Source organism: Podarcis liolepis, assembly GCF_965112155.1.
Source record: "Podarcis liolepis genome assembly, chromosome: 6".
Taxonomy (NCBI): Eukaryota; Metazoa; Chordata; class Lepidosauria; order Squamata; family Lacertidae; genus Podarcis; species Podarcis liolepis.
In genome coordinates, this window is record NC_139559.1 from 8,724,388 (window position 1) to 8,737,372 (window position 12,985).

Genomic DNA, 12,985 nt, shown 5'->3' on the forward strand with positions numbered 1-12,985 from the left:
AACCCTATATGCCTTGGACCCAGGCTAACTGAAGGATCATGTCTCCCTATAGGAACCTGCCCTGTTGCTAAAATCCTTGGGTGAGCAATTCCTCTCAGCCCCAAGGCAATTTGACCCTCAGTCTGGAAAATAAATAAATCCACAATTATTTCACTGTATCTCATACAACACACTGCCAATCCACCAGCTGTTTACAATACATGCTTTGAAGGCTTTGGAAATAATAACAATAGTTGTTGTTGTTATTTATTAGAATTTATAAAGAGAAATACAAAGATGATTGTCTCTCTCTTTTCATGGTCAAAACTAAAATATTAACCCAGAGGCAGAAAAGAGAAAGGGAAGAGGGAGAGAGAAAGGAAGGAAGAGAGAAAGGAATAAGGAAACTTTTTTCGCTTTGGACAAACAATTGTGTTGAACAGTCACACATCACCAAAAGATGGCAATGACTTGCATAAAATGTGCATAAAATGAATAAAATGACATTGCATAAAATGACTTGCATGCTAAGGGAGCTGGGCATGTTTAGCCTGGAGAAGAGGAGGTTAAGGGGTGATATGATAGCCATGTTCAAATATATAAAAGGATGTCATATAGAGGAGGGAGAAAGGTTGTTTTCTGCTGCTCCAGAGAAGCGGACACGGAGCAATGGATCCAAACTACAAGAAAGAAGATTCCACCTAAACATTAGGAAGAACTTCCTGACAGTAAGAGCTGTTTGACAGTGGAATTTGCTGCCAAGGAGTGTGGTGGAGTCTCCTACTTTGGAGGTCTTTAAGCAGAGGCTTGACAACCATATGTCAGGAGTGCTCTGATGGTGTTTCTTGCTTGGCAGGGGGTTGGACTCGATGGCCCTTGTGGTCTGTTCCAGCTCTATGATTCTATGTGCAATTTGAAGTTTATATGTGCAGATGCAAATTATTTGGAAATAATTAGCAAAATTTAAACAGAAGTATGATAGATCTTTGCATAGTGCAGGAGGCTGTGACCAGGGGGGTGCAGGGTCTGATCAATCTGCTGCCCAGTTGCTGCTATCTGAAGGTGGGCATCTTCCGGTCTCTTCCTGCTTTCCTGCTCTTTATCTTCAAGGCAAGCTTGGATGAAGAAACCCATCGAATAGAGGCCTGTCCCCTTTAAAGCAGGATACACAGCCACCCTAGAAACAGTTCAACATGTGTTTGAACTCTTCCTGGACCCGGACTGAACCTCTTGAGAGTGCAAGAGGTGGGGGGGGGCAGGAATCATGTGCTTGAAGACACGCAAGCACACACAGGAACACAGAAATGCACACCTACATATGTTTAAGAGCATTTGGGTCTTCTCCAACTCTGCTACCGAAAATTTGTTTACTGGGGGTGCCAAAGAGTAGCTAGGCAACATGGGGGCTTTGGCATATAAGCACTTTCTCCTCTGGTGTGCTACAGCCACACCTCATTTGAAAAATCTCTCCATGCAAGAATTGGTCAGGTGTATTGCAGTTCTGCAATGAAGCCCCCAGGCTTCAGAAAAGTTGCCATCTTGGTGCCACCTGGATAGACCATCAGTGGTCCAACGGGACATAACAACTCAGCCTCACATCTGTGTGCTTTTCGAGACACACTTCCAGCTTCCTGCAAGGAAATTATTTTTTGGGGAAACAAAGCTGAGATTCACAGGCCGCCCTGGTCGAAGCAGAAATGAAGGGCATTCCATTCTTTAGAGGGGCCCATTGGCATCACCACATTGGAGCAAAAACAGGGACAGGAAGCCAGACAAAGAGGGGATTCATTTCCTGATCAAAGGAGAGGCTATTTTTGCTCAGCTTGCTCTGACCAGCATCCAAGTTGTCACTCTGGGATCCCCAAAATGAAGAGGCAGGAATGTTGGACGCCGATTATGAAAAGAGATTTTCCAGTGTTTCCTGATGACCAGCTTGTAAATGGGCTGCAGCCCTTTGAGATCCTGTAAATCTTCTTTGAGGTTCTGCCGTGGCAGCCCAACAACTTCTGAAGGACGGCAGGTTCCCCATCTCTGTGCTACCACAATAGATGCCATGATAGAACCTGAGACCTTCCAAGGCTGATCAATGACCCATCTCCATGGAACAGGTGGGAAGTAGGCCTAGGTCATGAAGCAAATCCAACCCTCGCTCGCAGGATCACTTGAACCATGCAACACCCTTGAACCATGCAATTCAAGAGAGAGATTATTTTTTCTAGAGGGATTCTGGTTACTTTGTATTCTTTTCCCTTCCAATCCAAAAGTCAGATTTATTTGTATCAGTCTTTCTTTACTTTCAATATTTTGTAACAATATAACCGGTTAAAATTTAAGCTTTCAGTTTTTCCCAACTTTGACAGCTAGTTTGACAGCTGTCAAAAGTTTTCTGTAAATCTCAGCAGGCTCTTTTCACAGGTTACTCCCGGGCTTGAGAAAGGTGGTACTCAAACAAATAAGCTCTTGTCGTCCAGAACACTAACTTAGTCCTTTAAATCCGTGGAATTTATATTTTTTATCCAATCACAACAATTCTTCTCGAACCTTAGATGACAGATCCTTGCTTTAAGCTGTTTACAATAGGGGGGGAGACGGACTTCCTTTTTTTTCACCTCCCCCGCTCGTACCAAATCCAAAACCGAATTATTTGAAATCCAATTTCCAAATTACTCACGGGTTGTTGCTCTTGATTTTAAGTCCAAATTTTGACAGGAAGAAGTCAGCACTCTCCGACAAACAGCATGCGGCTACGCTCGGCAGGGGAAGCAGAAGACTCACAGCACCACGCCACTCCCCGGCACCCGTTCCGTAGCCTTTAAAAAGGCTCCTTCACGAGTCGGGAGGGCGCTAACGGTGCCAGCCGAGTCACCATGTCCACGGGCTCCATGCCCGTGGTTTTTTAGGGTCCCCGTGTCGCCGGCACAGCAAGACACAGCCCCCTGTCAAGCCGATTCCCTCCGGAGCTCAGAGGGAATCCGCCATTAGTCGATCGCGCTAACCCGGAAGTCTCCAGCACATGATTTGAAGAAGAAAAGGCTGTGTTCTCTCCTTACCTTGACCACACGCCTGCAAGGTGATGTGAGTTGCCAGCATTATGCAGGAAATCCAGAAAAAGTCAGGAGCAAGCATGACGAAGACCTAACATGTTTAAAAGAAGAAGAAGAAGAGTTTGGATTTGATATCCCGCTTTCTCACTACCCGAAGGAGTCTCAAAGCGGCTAACAATCTTACAACAATAAAACATTAAATAATAAAATCAGCAATAAACTAAAAACAGATTAAAATGTGCATCAATATTCTAAATACCTGGATAGGCTTGTCTAAACAGAAATGCTTTTAGCAGACACTGAAGAGAATAATAATAATAATAATAATAATAATAATAATAATAATAATAATAATAATAATAATTTATTATTTATACCCCGCCCATCTGGCTGGGTTTCCTCAGCCACTCTGGGCGGCTTCCAACAGAATATTAAAATACAATAACCTATTAAACATTAAAAGCTTCCCTAAACAGGGCTGCCTTCAGATGTCTTCTAAAAGTTTGGTAGTTATTTTTCTCTTTGACATCTGGTGGGAGGGCGTTCCACAGGGTGGGTGCCACTACCGAGAAGGCCTTCTGCCTGGTTCCCTGTAACTTGGCTTCTCGCAGTGAGGGAACCGCCAGAAGGCCCTCGGTGCTGGACCTCAGTGTCTGGGTAGAACAATGGGGGTGGAGACGCTCCTTCAGGTATACTGGACCGAGGCCGTTTAGGGCTTTAAAGGTCAGCACCGATACTTTGAATTGTGCTCGGAAACATACCCATGGCTTAGGGCCTCATCAAACCTAAATCCAGCCCTGCGCCCACCCCTGATCTTCCACCTCACTCTGCCTAATGAAAGGGCCGGCACAGCATTAAGAACTGACTGAAGGATAGTCCCAAGACACACATTTTAAATCACTAGATGACAGCAGCAGGTTGACTACTTAGGCGCTTGAAACACCAGTTATACATTATATGCAAGCTGCATTGCGCTTATTGCCTCCTGATAGCTGAGGGGCAGTAATTTAAAATCAAGCGTGACCGAGTGAGCCCAGGTGTGGTGCTGTTCTTCTGCAGGAAGGAAGGAAGGCCTGAAGCACATGAAAACTCAGCTGTTTCTGCTGCTGTCTATGATACGGCTTCACTTCGTCACGTCAAAGACTGGCAGAATCCTGCACACACAGGGCACCAACTGTTCCAGGGCCAGGCGTCTTGGCCATGACCACCATGTTGTTGTTATTATTATTATTATTATTTTGAATTATCTTTATTGGTTTTACAAGTTTCACAATCATAATACATATCTTGGTTCTTTTAACCTTTATGCTTTTACTCTATCGAGCTTGTACTTCCCTCCAACTGTTAATGGAGAAATCTGAGAGCTCCCTTGGACAAAAGAACAAGGACACCAGTCAGGAATACCAGAGCAAAACAGCAGCCAGTAGGCTTGGTCTTTATTGAAGACTGTCGCGACAGGACTCCCACCTGCCACAAGGTGGAACAAGATGGAAGCCCCATACAAAAGAGAACCCAAACTTTTATTAGCTGCTAATCCCCATGTTACACCCCCAAAAAAACTATATCACTCACACATCATGGTTACATCATGAAAGGAGAGGTCTGGTGGCCGTAATGTGAGCTTCCTGGACCCTGCCCCATGGTTCTCCTTGCCCTCCACCAAACACCCATCAAGTGTATCAAAAAAGATATTTACATTTATCTGTTTCCCAGCCAAGTTAATCACACTCTTTTGTCTTCATCTGGGTTTGTTATTTCTGGAATGGCTACCTGTCTGGCACTCAGGTATCAGGACGCCAGGGATTATCACTCAGGCAGAGGGGCTGCTGAGTAGCTGAGCTCACATGTCTATATGAATTTCTGAAGTTTTCCCAGTGAGCCAGTGCATAGATACATTTATCAGTGAATTTGGTATCATGCAGCAAAGGCCCTTTGAATAGATAGGAAGAAACTGTGATGAAATGTTTTGAGGGGACAAATCACAAAAGTCACAAAAGTGATTGTGCTGATTTTGGTAGTGGGCTGCATGTGTATGATATCTGGTGGAGGGGCAACCCCTCTCCCACCCTAAACATAAATTCCTTCAACACCTCCTTCTTCTGGTTTCTCTCTGTTTCCTTTTATCTTTGTTATATTTACATTCTATGTAAACTTAATACTATAGAATAAAACTCTCTAAGTGTTATTAATGTACATCCTTCATTGTTGTATTATATTGTTTCAATTCCCAAAGTCCAACCAAATGGTTCTTAATAAACATTATGAGGTCTGTTTCAATCCTGCGAGTGTCTTTATTTTGTGTACATTTCTTCTCTATGCATGCTATAAATTCCATCCATTCTCTTTGGAATATTTTACCGCCCTGCTCTCGGATTTTTCCAGTCCATTTTGCTATTTCTGCGTACTCCATAAATTCTTCAACTGTGGGTGTTTCGTGTTGTTTCCATTTCTGTGCGAATAATAGTCTCACCGTGGTAGTAGCATAAAGGAACAGTTTCTGGTCCATCTTTGCCACCTTAAGGTCCATGAATAATCATAGTTTAGAGGTCCAAGGCCCTAAGGAAGTCAGATTATCCTCTACCAGAGCCAGGGCCTTCTCAGTGATGGCTCCGACCTGGTGGAATGCTCTGTCCCATGAGACCAGGGCCCTGCAGGATTTAACTTCCTTCCGCAGGGCCTGTAGACAGAGCTATTCTGCCTGGCTTTCTATTTGAACTTAGCCTGATCTTTTATTCCCCTTCCTTTCCTTCCCCCCCTCCCCTTTTTATGAAGATTACCCGCTCTGGGATCCCACAGCTAATTCTCCGCTGGTCTCCTCACTGGCCCAAATAGGACTAATTTAGCCAGCTAGCCCTGGTGATCATCTAATGTTTATTGGATGGATTTTCCCCCTAAATTGATTTTTGAATTCTGAATTTATTGTTATTCACATTTTATTCTGTATTTTATGCTCTTTTTTTGCATCAATGAAGTGTTTTAAATTTGTTGTTAGCCACCCTGAGCCCGGTTTTCTGAACCGGGAAGGGCGGGATATAAATAAAATTTATAATAATAATAATAATTATCATCATTATCATCGCTGAAGCTGGATAGAGCGGACGAGACCAAGAGTGGGTCCAACAGTCAAGAAGATGGCTTCTGCAGATGTTGTAGAGGGATGGCAGGGGCAGATGGGGCTAGTCAACCTGGGAAGGGAGAAGGACATTTCCAAGCACAAATCAAAGTGTTGGTGCTGACCTTTGAAGCCCTAAACGGCCTCAGCCCAGTATACCTGAAGGAGCATCTCCACCCCATCATTCACTGAGGTCCTCCTCCAAGGGTCTTCTGATGGTTCCCTCACTGCAAGAAGCAAAGTTACAGGGCCTTCTCGGTAGTGGCGCCCTCCCTGTGGAATGCCCTCCCATCAAGATGTCAAGGAGATAAAGAACTACAGTTTTCAGAAGACACCTGAAGGCAGCCCAGTACAGTGGTACCTCGGGTTAAGAACTTAATTAGTTCCAGAGGTCCGTTCTTAACCTGAAGCACCACTTTAGCTAATGGGGCCTCCCACTGCCACTGCGCCACCGCTGCGCAATTTCTGTTCTCATCCTGAAGCAAAGTTCTTAACCCGAGGTACTATTTCTGGGTTAGTGGAGTCTGTAACCTGAAGCGTATGTAACCTTGGGGAACATTTTCAAGAGAAGAAAAGGCTGAGGGGTAACCCCTACACAAATCCAGGGTGGAGTTTGTAAGATGGTTAGATGGCATCTTGTGTGGCTCCTTCCAGCACGTCCTGCAGCCAAGCTGGTGCCAAATGTCTTGCTTTCCTTTCCTTTGGACCACATCAGTGAGACTGAGAGGGGGGTCTTGTCATCTGGGCAGCCCAGGACCTCCAGACACTCTGCCCAGGCTGGCGCCCCAAGGAGGGCACTTTGGCGCTGCTAACACAGAAGTTTGGCTTCACCCCCAAAGGCACACTCCATTGTCTCTCGAGGCAGACGGTTGCCAACATACCAAATCCCATTTAGTAAGTGCTAAGGAATGGGGCCGATCAGAGGAGACACGGCTAGGATTGCATTTATTCTCACATTTATATCGTAAGAAGAGCCAATGGCTCAACTGATCCAGAATCCTGTTCTCACAGCAGCCAATCAGATGCCTATTTAAAATGAGGCTACTATTTAAAATGGGCTACTTTTAAAATGAGGCTGCATTTTAAATTGCATTTTAACCTGTATTTTAATTTTTTTCTCCCCCCTATTATGTTTTTACTGTAATTTTACTGGTGTTAGCCGCCCTGAGCCCGGCTCTGGCTGGGGAAGGCGGGGTATAAATAAAATTATTATTATTATTATTATTATTATTATTATTATTATTATTATTATGCACTGAATTGAATATGACCCAAATTGCAGCAGTCTGATTGGTCCTGGAACAATAGGATTCAGAATGTAGCAGTCTGATTGGTCCTGGAACAATAGGATTCATAATACAGCAGTCTGATTGGTCCTGGAACAATAGGATTCAGAATGCAGCAGCCTGATTGGTCCTGGAACAATAGGATTCAGAATGCAGCAGTCTGATTGGTTCTAGAACAATAGGATCCAGAATGCGGCAGTCTGATTGGTCCGCAGGAGCCACCCAATCCAACTCCAGCCGGAAGTGAATCCGCAAACTGACTGGCCTACAGGAAAATCCCGGAATTAGCCAATCATGTGAAACCCATTGTGTAAATAACGTATATAAAGCAGACATTTCGGGGGAACTTCCATTCCTCCTCACCACTATGAGCTGAATAAAGAGCAGGAACTCCACACTCGACTCTGAGTATATTTCTATTATTATTACTGGAAACTCACAAGAGCAACACTATCCTCTTCTGTGGTTTTCAGCAACTGGCATTCAGAAGCAAAAGTTTTATGGTCAAGTGGGGATTTGGCCCCTATCTCTAGGGTCCCAAGTCCAATGCTCAAATCACCACACCACTTAGATTAATTACGCCCCTCGTTTAGTAATAATAATTGTATTATTTATACCCCGCCCATCTGGCTGGGTTTCCCCAGCTACTCTGGGTGGCTTACAGCATATCCAAAAACATAAAGCACCAAGCGTTAAAAACCTCCCAATAGAGGGCAGCCTTCAGATGTCTTCTAAAAGTTATGTAATTCTTTGATCTCCTTGACATCTGAAAGGAGGGGCGTTCCACAGGGAGGGTGGAACAAAAATGGTAACAAAAATGGGGTTGGGAAGGGGATAGAAAGACTGGAAATGGATGGGATGGGCTCCTCAACCAACATAGTGCAGGCACTCTTCACATGCCCAGATGCTCAGGTGTTGCCATAGGCTGTTAGGCTGAGCATCAGGAAAAAACCTAGGAAGTCAAACAGGAGCCACTTTTGCTGAAGGCAAACAAGGAAATTGCTCAGGAGGAATCTTGCTTTAAAAGCAGGTATGTGATCATGGCCGCTGGTCCCATCACCTCCTGGCAAATAGAAGGGGAGGAAATGGAGGCAGTGAGAGATTTTACTTTCTTGGGCTCCATGATCACTGCAGATGGTGACAGCAGCCACGAAATTAAAAGACGCCTGCTTCTTGGGAGAAAAGCAATGACAAACCTAGACAGCATCTTAAAAAGCAGAGACATCGCCTTGCCAACAAAAGTCCGTATAGTTAAAGCTATGGTTTTCCCAGTAGTGATGTATGGAAGTGAGAGCTGGACCATAAAGAAGGATAATCGCCGAAGAATTTATGCTTTTGAATTCTGGTGCTGGAGGAGACTCTTGGGAGTCCCATGGACTGCAAGGAGATCAAACCTATCCATTCTGAAGGAAATCAGCCCTGAGTGCTCCCTGGAAGGACAGATCCTGAAGCTGAGGCTGCAATACCTTGGCCACCTCGTGAGAAGAGAAGACTCCCTGGAAAAGACCCTGATGTTGGGAAAGATGGAGGGCACAAGGAGAAGGGGACGACAGAGGATGAGATGGTTGGATGGTGTTCTCGAAGCTACCAGCATGAGTTTGACCAAACTGCGGGAGGCAGTGGAAGACAGGAGTGCCTGGTGTGCTCTGGTCCATGGGGTCATGAAGAGTCGGACACGACTAAACAACATGTGAAACCTGGATGTTAAGTCGTATGAAGCCGAAACGGTCGATCCCCGGATATGCACGCCTTTGCAAATTTTAGTTACATTGAGCAATCCAACACCGTAACAGCACAAAATATGATCTACTAACTTCATTTTTCTATCTTTAAACCATAGAATAGGAGCCCTGCCGAAGCAGGACCTCAAAAAATTGTTTACGAACTCATAAACGCTCCTCCCCACGGAAATCTTTAGTAAAAGGCGAAAGATTTATACGATCTGAGGAGAAGCCAGAGTATAATTCTGCAGCTACCAGTAGTCCAGAGCACAGGATCAGAGCCTGACCATCAGGTTAGTGTGCCACGTAGGTTATCCCCGAAAGCGTTCGGCTGCGAGCAAAAATAAGGGGAAGGAGGGTCCCTAGTTATTTCCCGCGGTTATAGAACCGGACTCTCACGTTAAACACGGAGAAATCGCGCCCTATCTCCGCGCAATGCATCACGGTCGAAGCAAATGCAAATGAGGCCCCCGCCCCTTCCAGGTGTCGGTCCCGCCCGTGCAAGGCAGGCGGTGCAAAGGGTGGCTGGGTTCGCCCGGCGCCTGTTTGCGGAAATCAGAGAGTGGAACTTTTCAGTTTTCAGCTAAATCAGAATTCCTGCTGGTGGCTGCAGATCACGCAGCTGGAAAAGAGATCGTTGAAGAGGCCAGTTCAGAAGTTGGCAAAGTTGCCTGCCTGGAAGCCCATCTCCACCTTAAACCCGGATAAGCCTTGCATCCTTCATCCCCTCCTTAGCGGTGCAGCGATAAAACTGTCAGCACTTTTTGCAAAGCTAAGCCAAGCATCCGGTGCGGTTTCAGATGTGTGCTGAGTTTCCCCGCATTGCAGGGGGTTGGGATAGATGACCACTGGGGAACCCTTCCAATTCTGCGAGCCTACCAATTCCATGAATGTATCCTAGATTATCTGGTGTTGGTTGTTGAGAAAGTGAAATGCACTCTGCACATGCTTGCTAGTTCTAAAGAGGGGACTCAAAGTGGAGGCCTGACTTTTGCTTCTTGGGGGGGGGGAGTGTTGACAGATGGTCCGTTCTTGGATCGGAACCACAGTGGAGACAAAGGGTTCAATCTCCCCTCCCCCAAAGAGGGATGGGTGGATATGTCAGTTTAAATGTACAATACGATACAATAATCTTTATTGTCATTGTCCCATGCAGAACAACGAAATTGAAAAATCTACATCAGACATTCAGAAACCAACAGGCCTGCTATCCCAGCCTGGTTAACCCCCTGAAAACTCTGATACCCCATAATTAAATACAATATACTCCCATAGAGACTACCTTACACTGCGTTTAAAACCAAAATCACATTTGGATAGAAACTGTTTCTCAGGCGGCTAGTCCTAGTCTTTACAACCTGGACCTTCTTCCAGAAGGCAGAAGCTGGAAAAGATCATTTCTGGGGTGCACACTATCCTGCGCTATCTCTGCAGCTTTCTTATGGCACCTGGAAGCATAGATTTGATCCAAGGTGGGAAGAGTGTACCCAGTTATTCTCTCCACAGTCTTTACAACCCTGGACAGCATTGATTTTTTCCCCTGACCATGCAGCTCCCAAACCACACACAGAGACCATAAGCTAATACACTCTCAACAGTACAATGGTAAAATGCCATCAACAGGTCCTTTGAGAGATTATTTTTCTGGAGGAGTCTCAGAAAATATAACCTCTGCTGTGCTCTCTTCATCAGGTCTTTATTGTGTCAGTTTTTCAGCCCTAATTTCAGCTCCACATTTCTGCAGCAATTCACATTTTTTTTAAGGGGGGGGGGCTCGGGAAAATTCATCAGCATTTTAGTACAAATTTAGTACAAATTTCTCCTAATATACACATCTATGTATCCAGTTTTGACAAGTACACACATTTATTCTTGCAATCAATTTCCTCCAATAGCATGCATAGTTCCATGTTGATTTCATCAATCAGGCACACTTTCCCCTAAAATATGCATTGTTGTACATATTACTTGGTTCGAGAACTGCCCTGCAAAGTTGGGAAATGTGAAAATTTCAATGGATGGTCCAGTTTTGCTTCCCGTAGGGGTAGTTTCTTATTCAAATGCAAAGTTGAAATCTCTCCCATCCTTACCTGCAAACCAGAGGCTCACACAAACACACACAATCCCCCCCCCAGCTGCTAATAATACAGTAAATGAAAACCAAGCACACAGTGGTGAATCAAATACTAAACGTAGTCTTTTTTGGCCCTAAGAGGACTGCAAGAATACCCAGAAGAAACGTGGTCATGAATGTTGTGCAGAAGAAGGAGTCCGCACTCCACCTCAGGAGATTATCTTTTTAAAAAGGAACTTTGTTTTAGAATCATCTAAGGGGAGTGACTTTACGGGTCATCTAGTCTCAATGCAGAATCTTGCACTCCCGGATGCAACTACACGCTCCCTGAGAGATGACAAACCAGCCCTTACAACGTCCCTGTGATGTCGCCCGGAATCATCTTATTGCAGGTTTGAATGCTGGGAAAAGGCTTCCTTACAGAAGAACCGTAGGTGAGTTTACAGCTAAGGAGATGTTTATCTCGGAACCAGGGACTTCGGAGTTTACAGAGCACTCAGTTCCATTCACTACAGGATAAAAGTTGGCTCACAACTCATCACACCAGGCACTAACAGAGCTAAAACACAACGGTAGCAGGCACACACACACACAACCTTCATTTCCTGACCCAACATTTCAAAATCCCACTAGAGTCCCCTATAGCAAGTCCAATTTGCAAATAACTATAAATTGTGAATGGATATCTGTCACAAACCTGGAGTCTTTCAATGAGTGAGGTTCTTCCTTAAGTTGGCTGCGATGGTTTGAAGAATCTGAGTACATTCTTGATATCTGAGGAAGGAAGCCAGCGGCTTGTCTGCTGCCTTTGAGCTTTTTTTCATTCTGTCTGATTTTTTTTATTGTGTGTGTGTGTGTAAGATTTCGTGCACAGATGTCAGAACTGCTGATTGTTTGTGGGGGGGGGGAGCAAAAGTTTCCAGGATCTACAATCAATAAGAAAATTAATGCAATTTCTTTTTTAAAAAATAAATTGCATGAACAGTGCAAAACATAGTCTTTCCAATTGCTCACCCTGCAGAATATCTCCAGACCTCTTCAAAGTAGCTTCTTAGAAAGCCAACCTAAAAGCCTATGTGGCTGATTCTTTCAGGGGTGCAAAGGGTCTGGGTTCATAAACTTTGGAGTCTATGCCCTAAGGGGAAATAACCAGTGCCAGATTTATGTATAAGCTAAACAAGATATAGCTTAGGGCCCCACTCTCTTGGGGACCCCCCAAAAAATTAAAGGGGGGGGGAAGTGTACACCCTTCCAAAATATAAGATAAAAAAATAAAATAAAACCTACATACAGCAACAGTGTTTGTGTTGTGTATGGACCTATTGGGTCCATAAATTACCATATAGCATATATTCAGCACAAAGAACAGCAACATTTGGTTGTTGATGAAGGACAGCTGGACATGTAAAAGACCCCATTATCTTTAGTAGCTTAGGGTCTCTTCAAACCTAAATCCAGCCCTGCAAATAACTGTAGAGGATTGCATACCCAACTTCATCAATACACTGCAAAACATCTAAATAAATAAAAATAAACAAGGGGGGAGATATGAATATTGACCCCCCCAAGAAGATATTCAGCACTTCACTATTTTAAAGTGTTGTACATTTCCACAATATAAGACAAATAAAATAAAGCCTACATACAGCAACAGTGTTTTGTGTTGTGTAGGCTCCTATGATTTAAGTAATGGGCCCCGCCTGCTAGCCTGCTCCCTAAAATATCCCTGGTTTGCTCATTTCTATATATAGGGTGCCTACATTCTGCAT

At 44.4% G+C, this 12,985-nt stretch overlaps 1 protein-coding gene across 2 annotated transcripts in view; it reads right to left on the reverse strand.

The window, feature by feature from the left end:
• The window catches only part of COL20A1 (collagen type XX alpha 1 chain), a 139,348-nt gene that overhangs the window by 119,863 nt on the left and 6,500 nt on the right, over nt 1-12,985 (reverse strand). Inside the window, exons 1-2 of one of the 2 annotated variants that reach the window (XM_083507330.1) lie at nt 11,914-12,010; nt 3,030-3,114 (exon numbers count right to left, since the gene is read on the reverse strand). In XM_083507330.1, the coding sequence (XP_083363456.1) occupies nt 3,030-3,105 (76 nt within the window). In that variant the 5' untranslated portion in view covers nt 3,106-3,114; nt 11,914-12,010. Of the gene's footprint in view, nt 1-3,029; nt 3,115-11,913; nt 12,011-12,985 lie in introns of those variants that run through there. The other variant, XM_083507331.1, reaches the window with a different exon arrangement.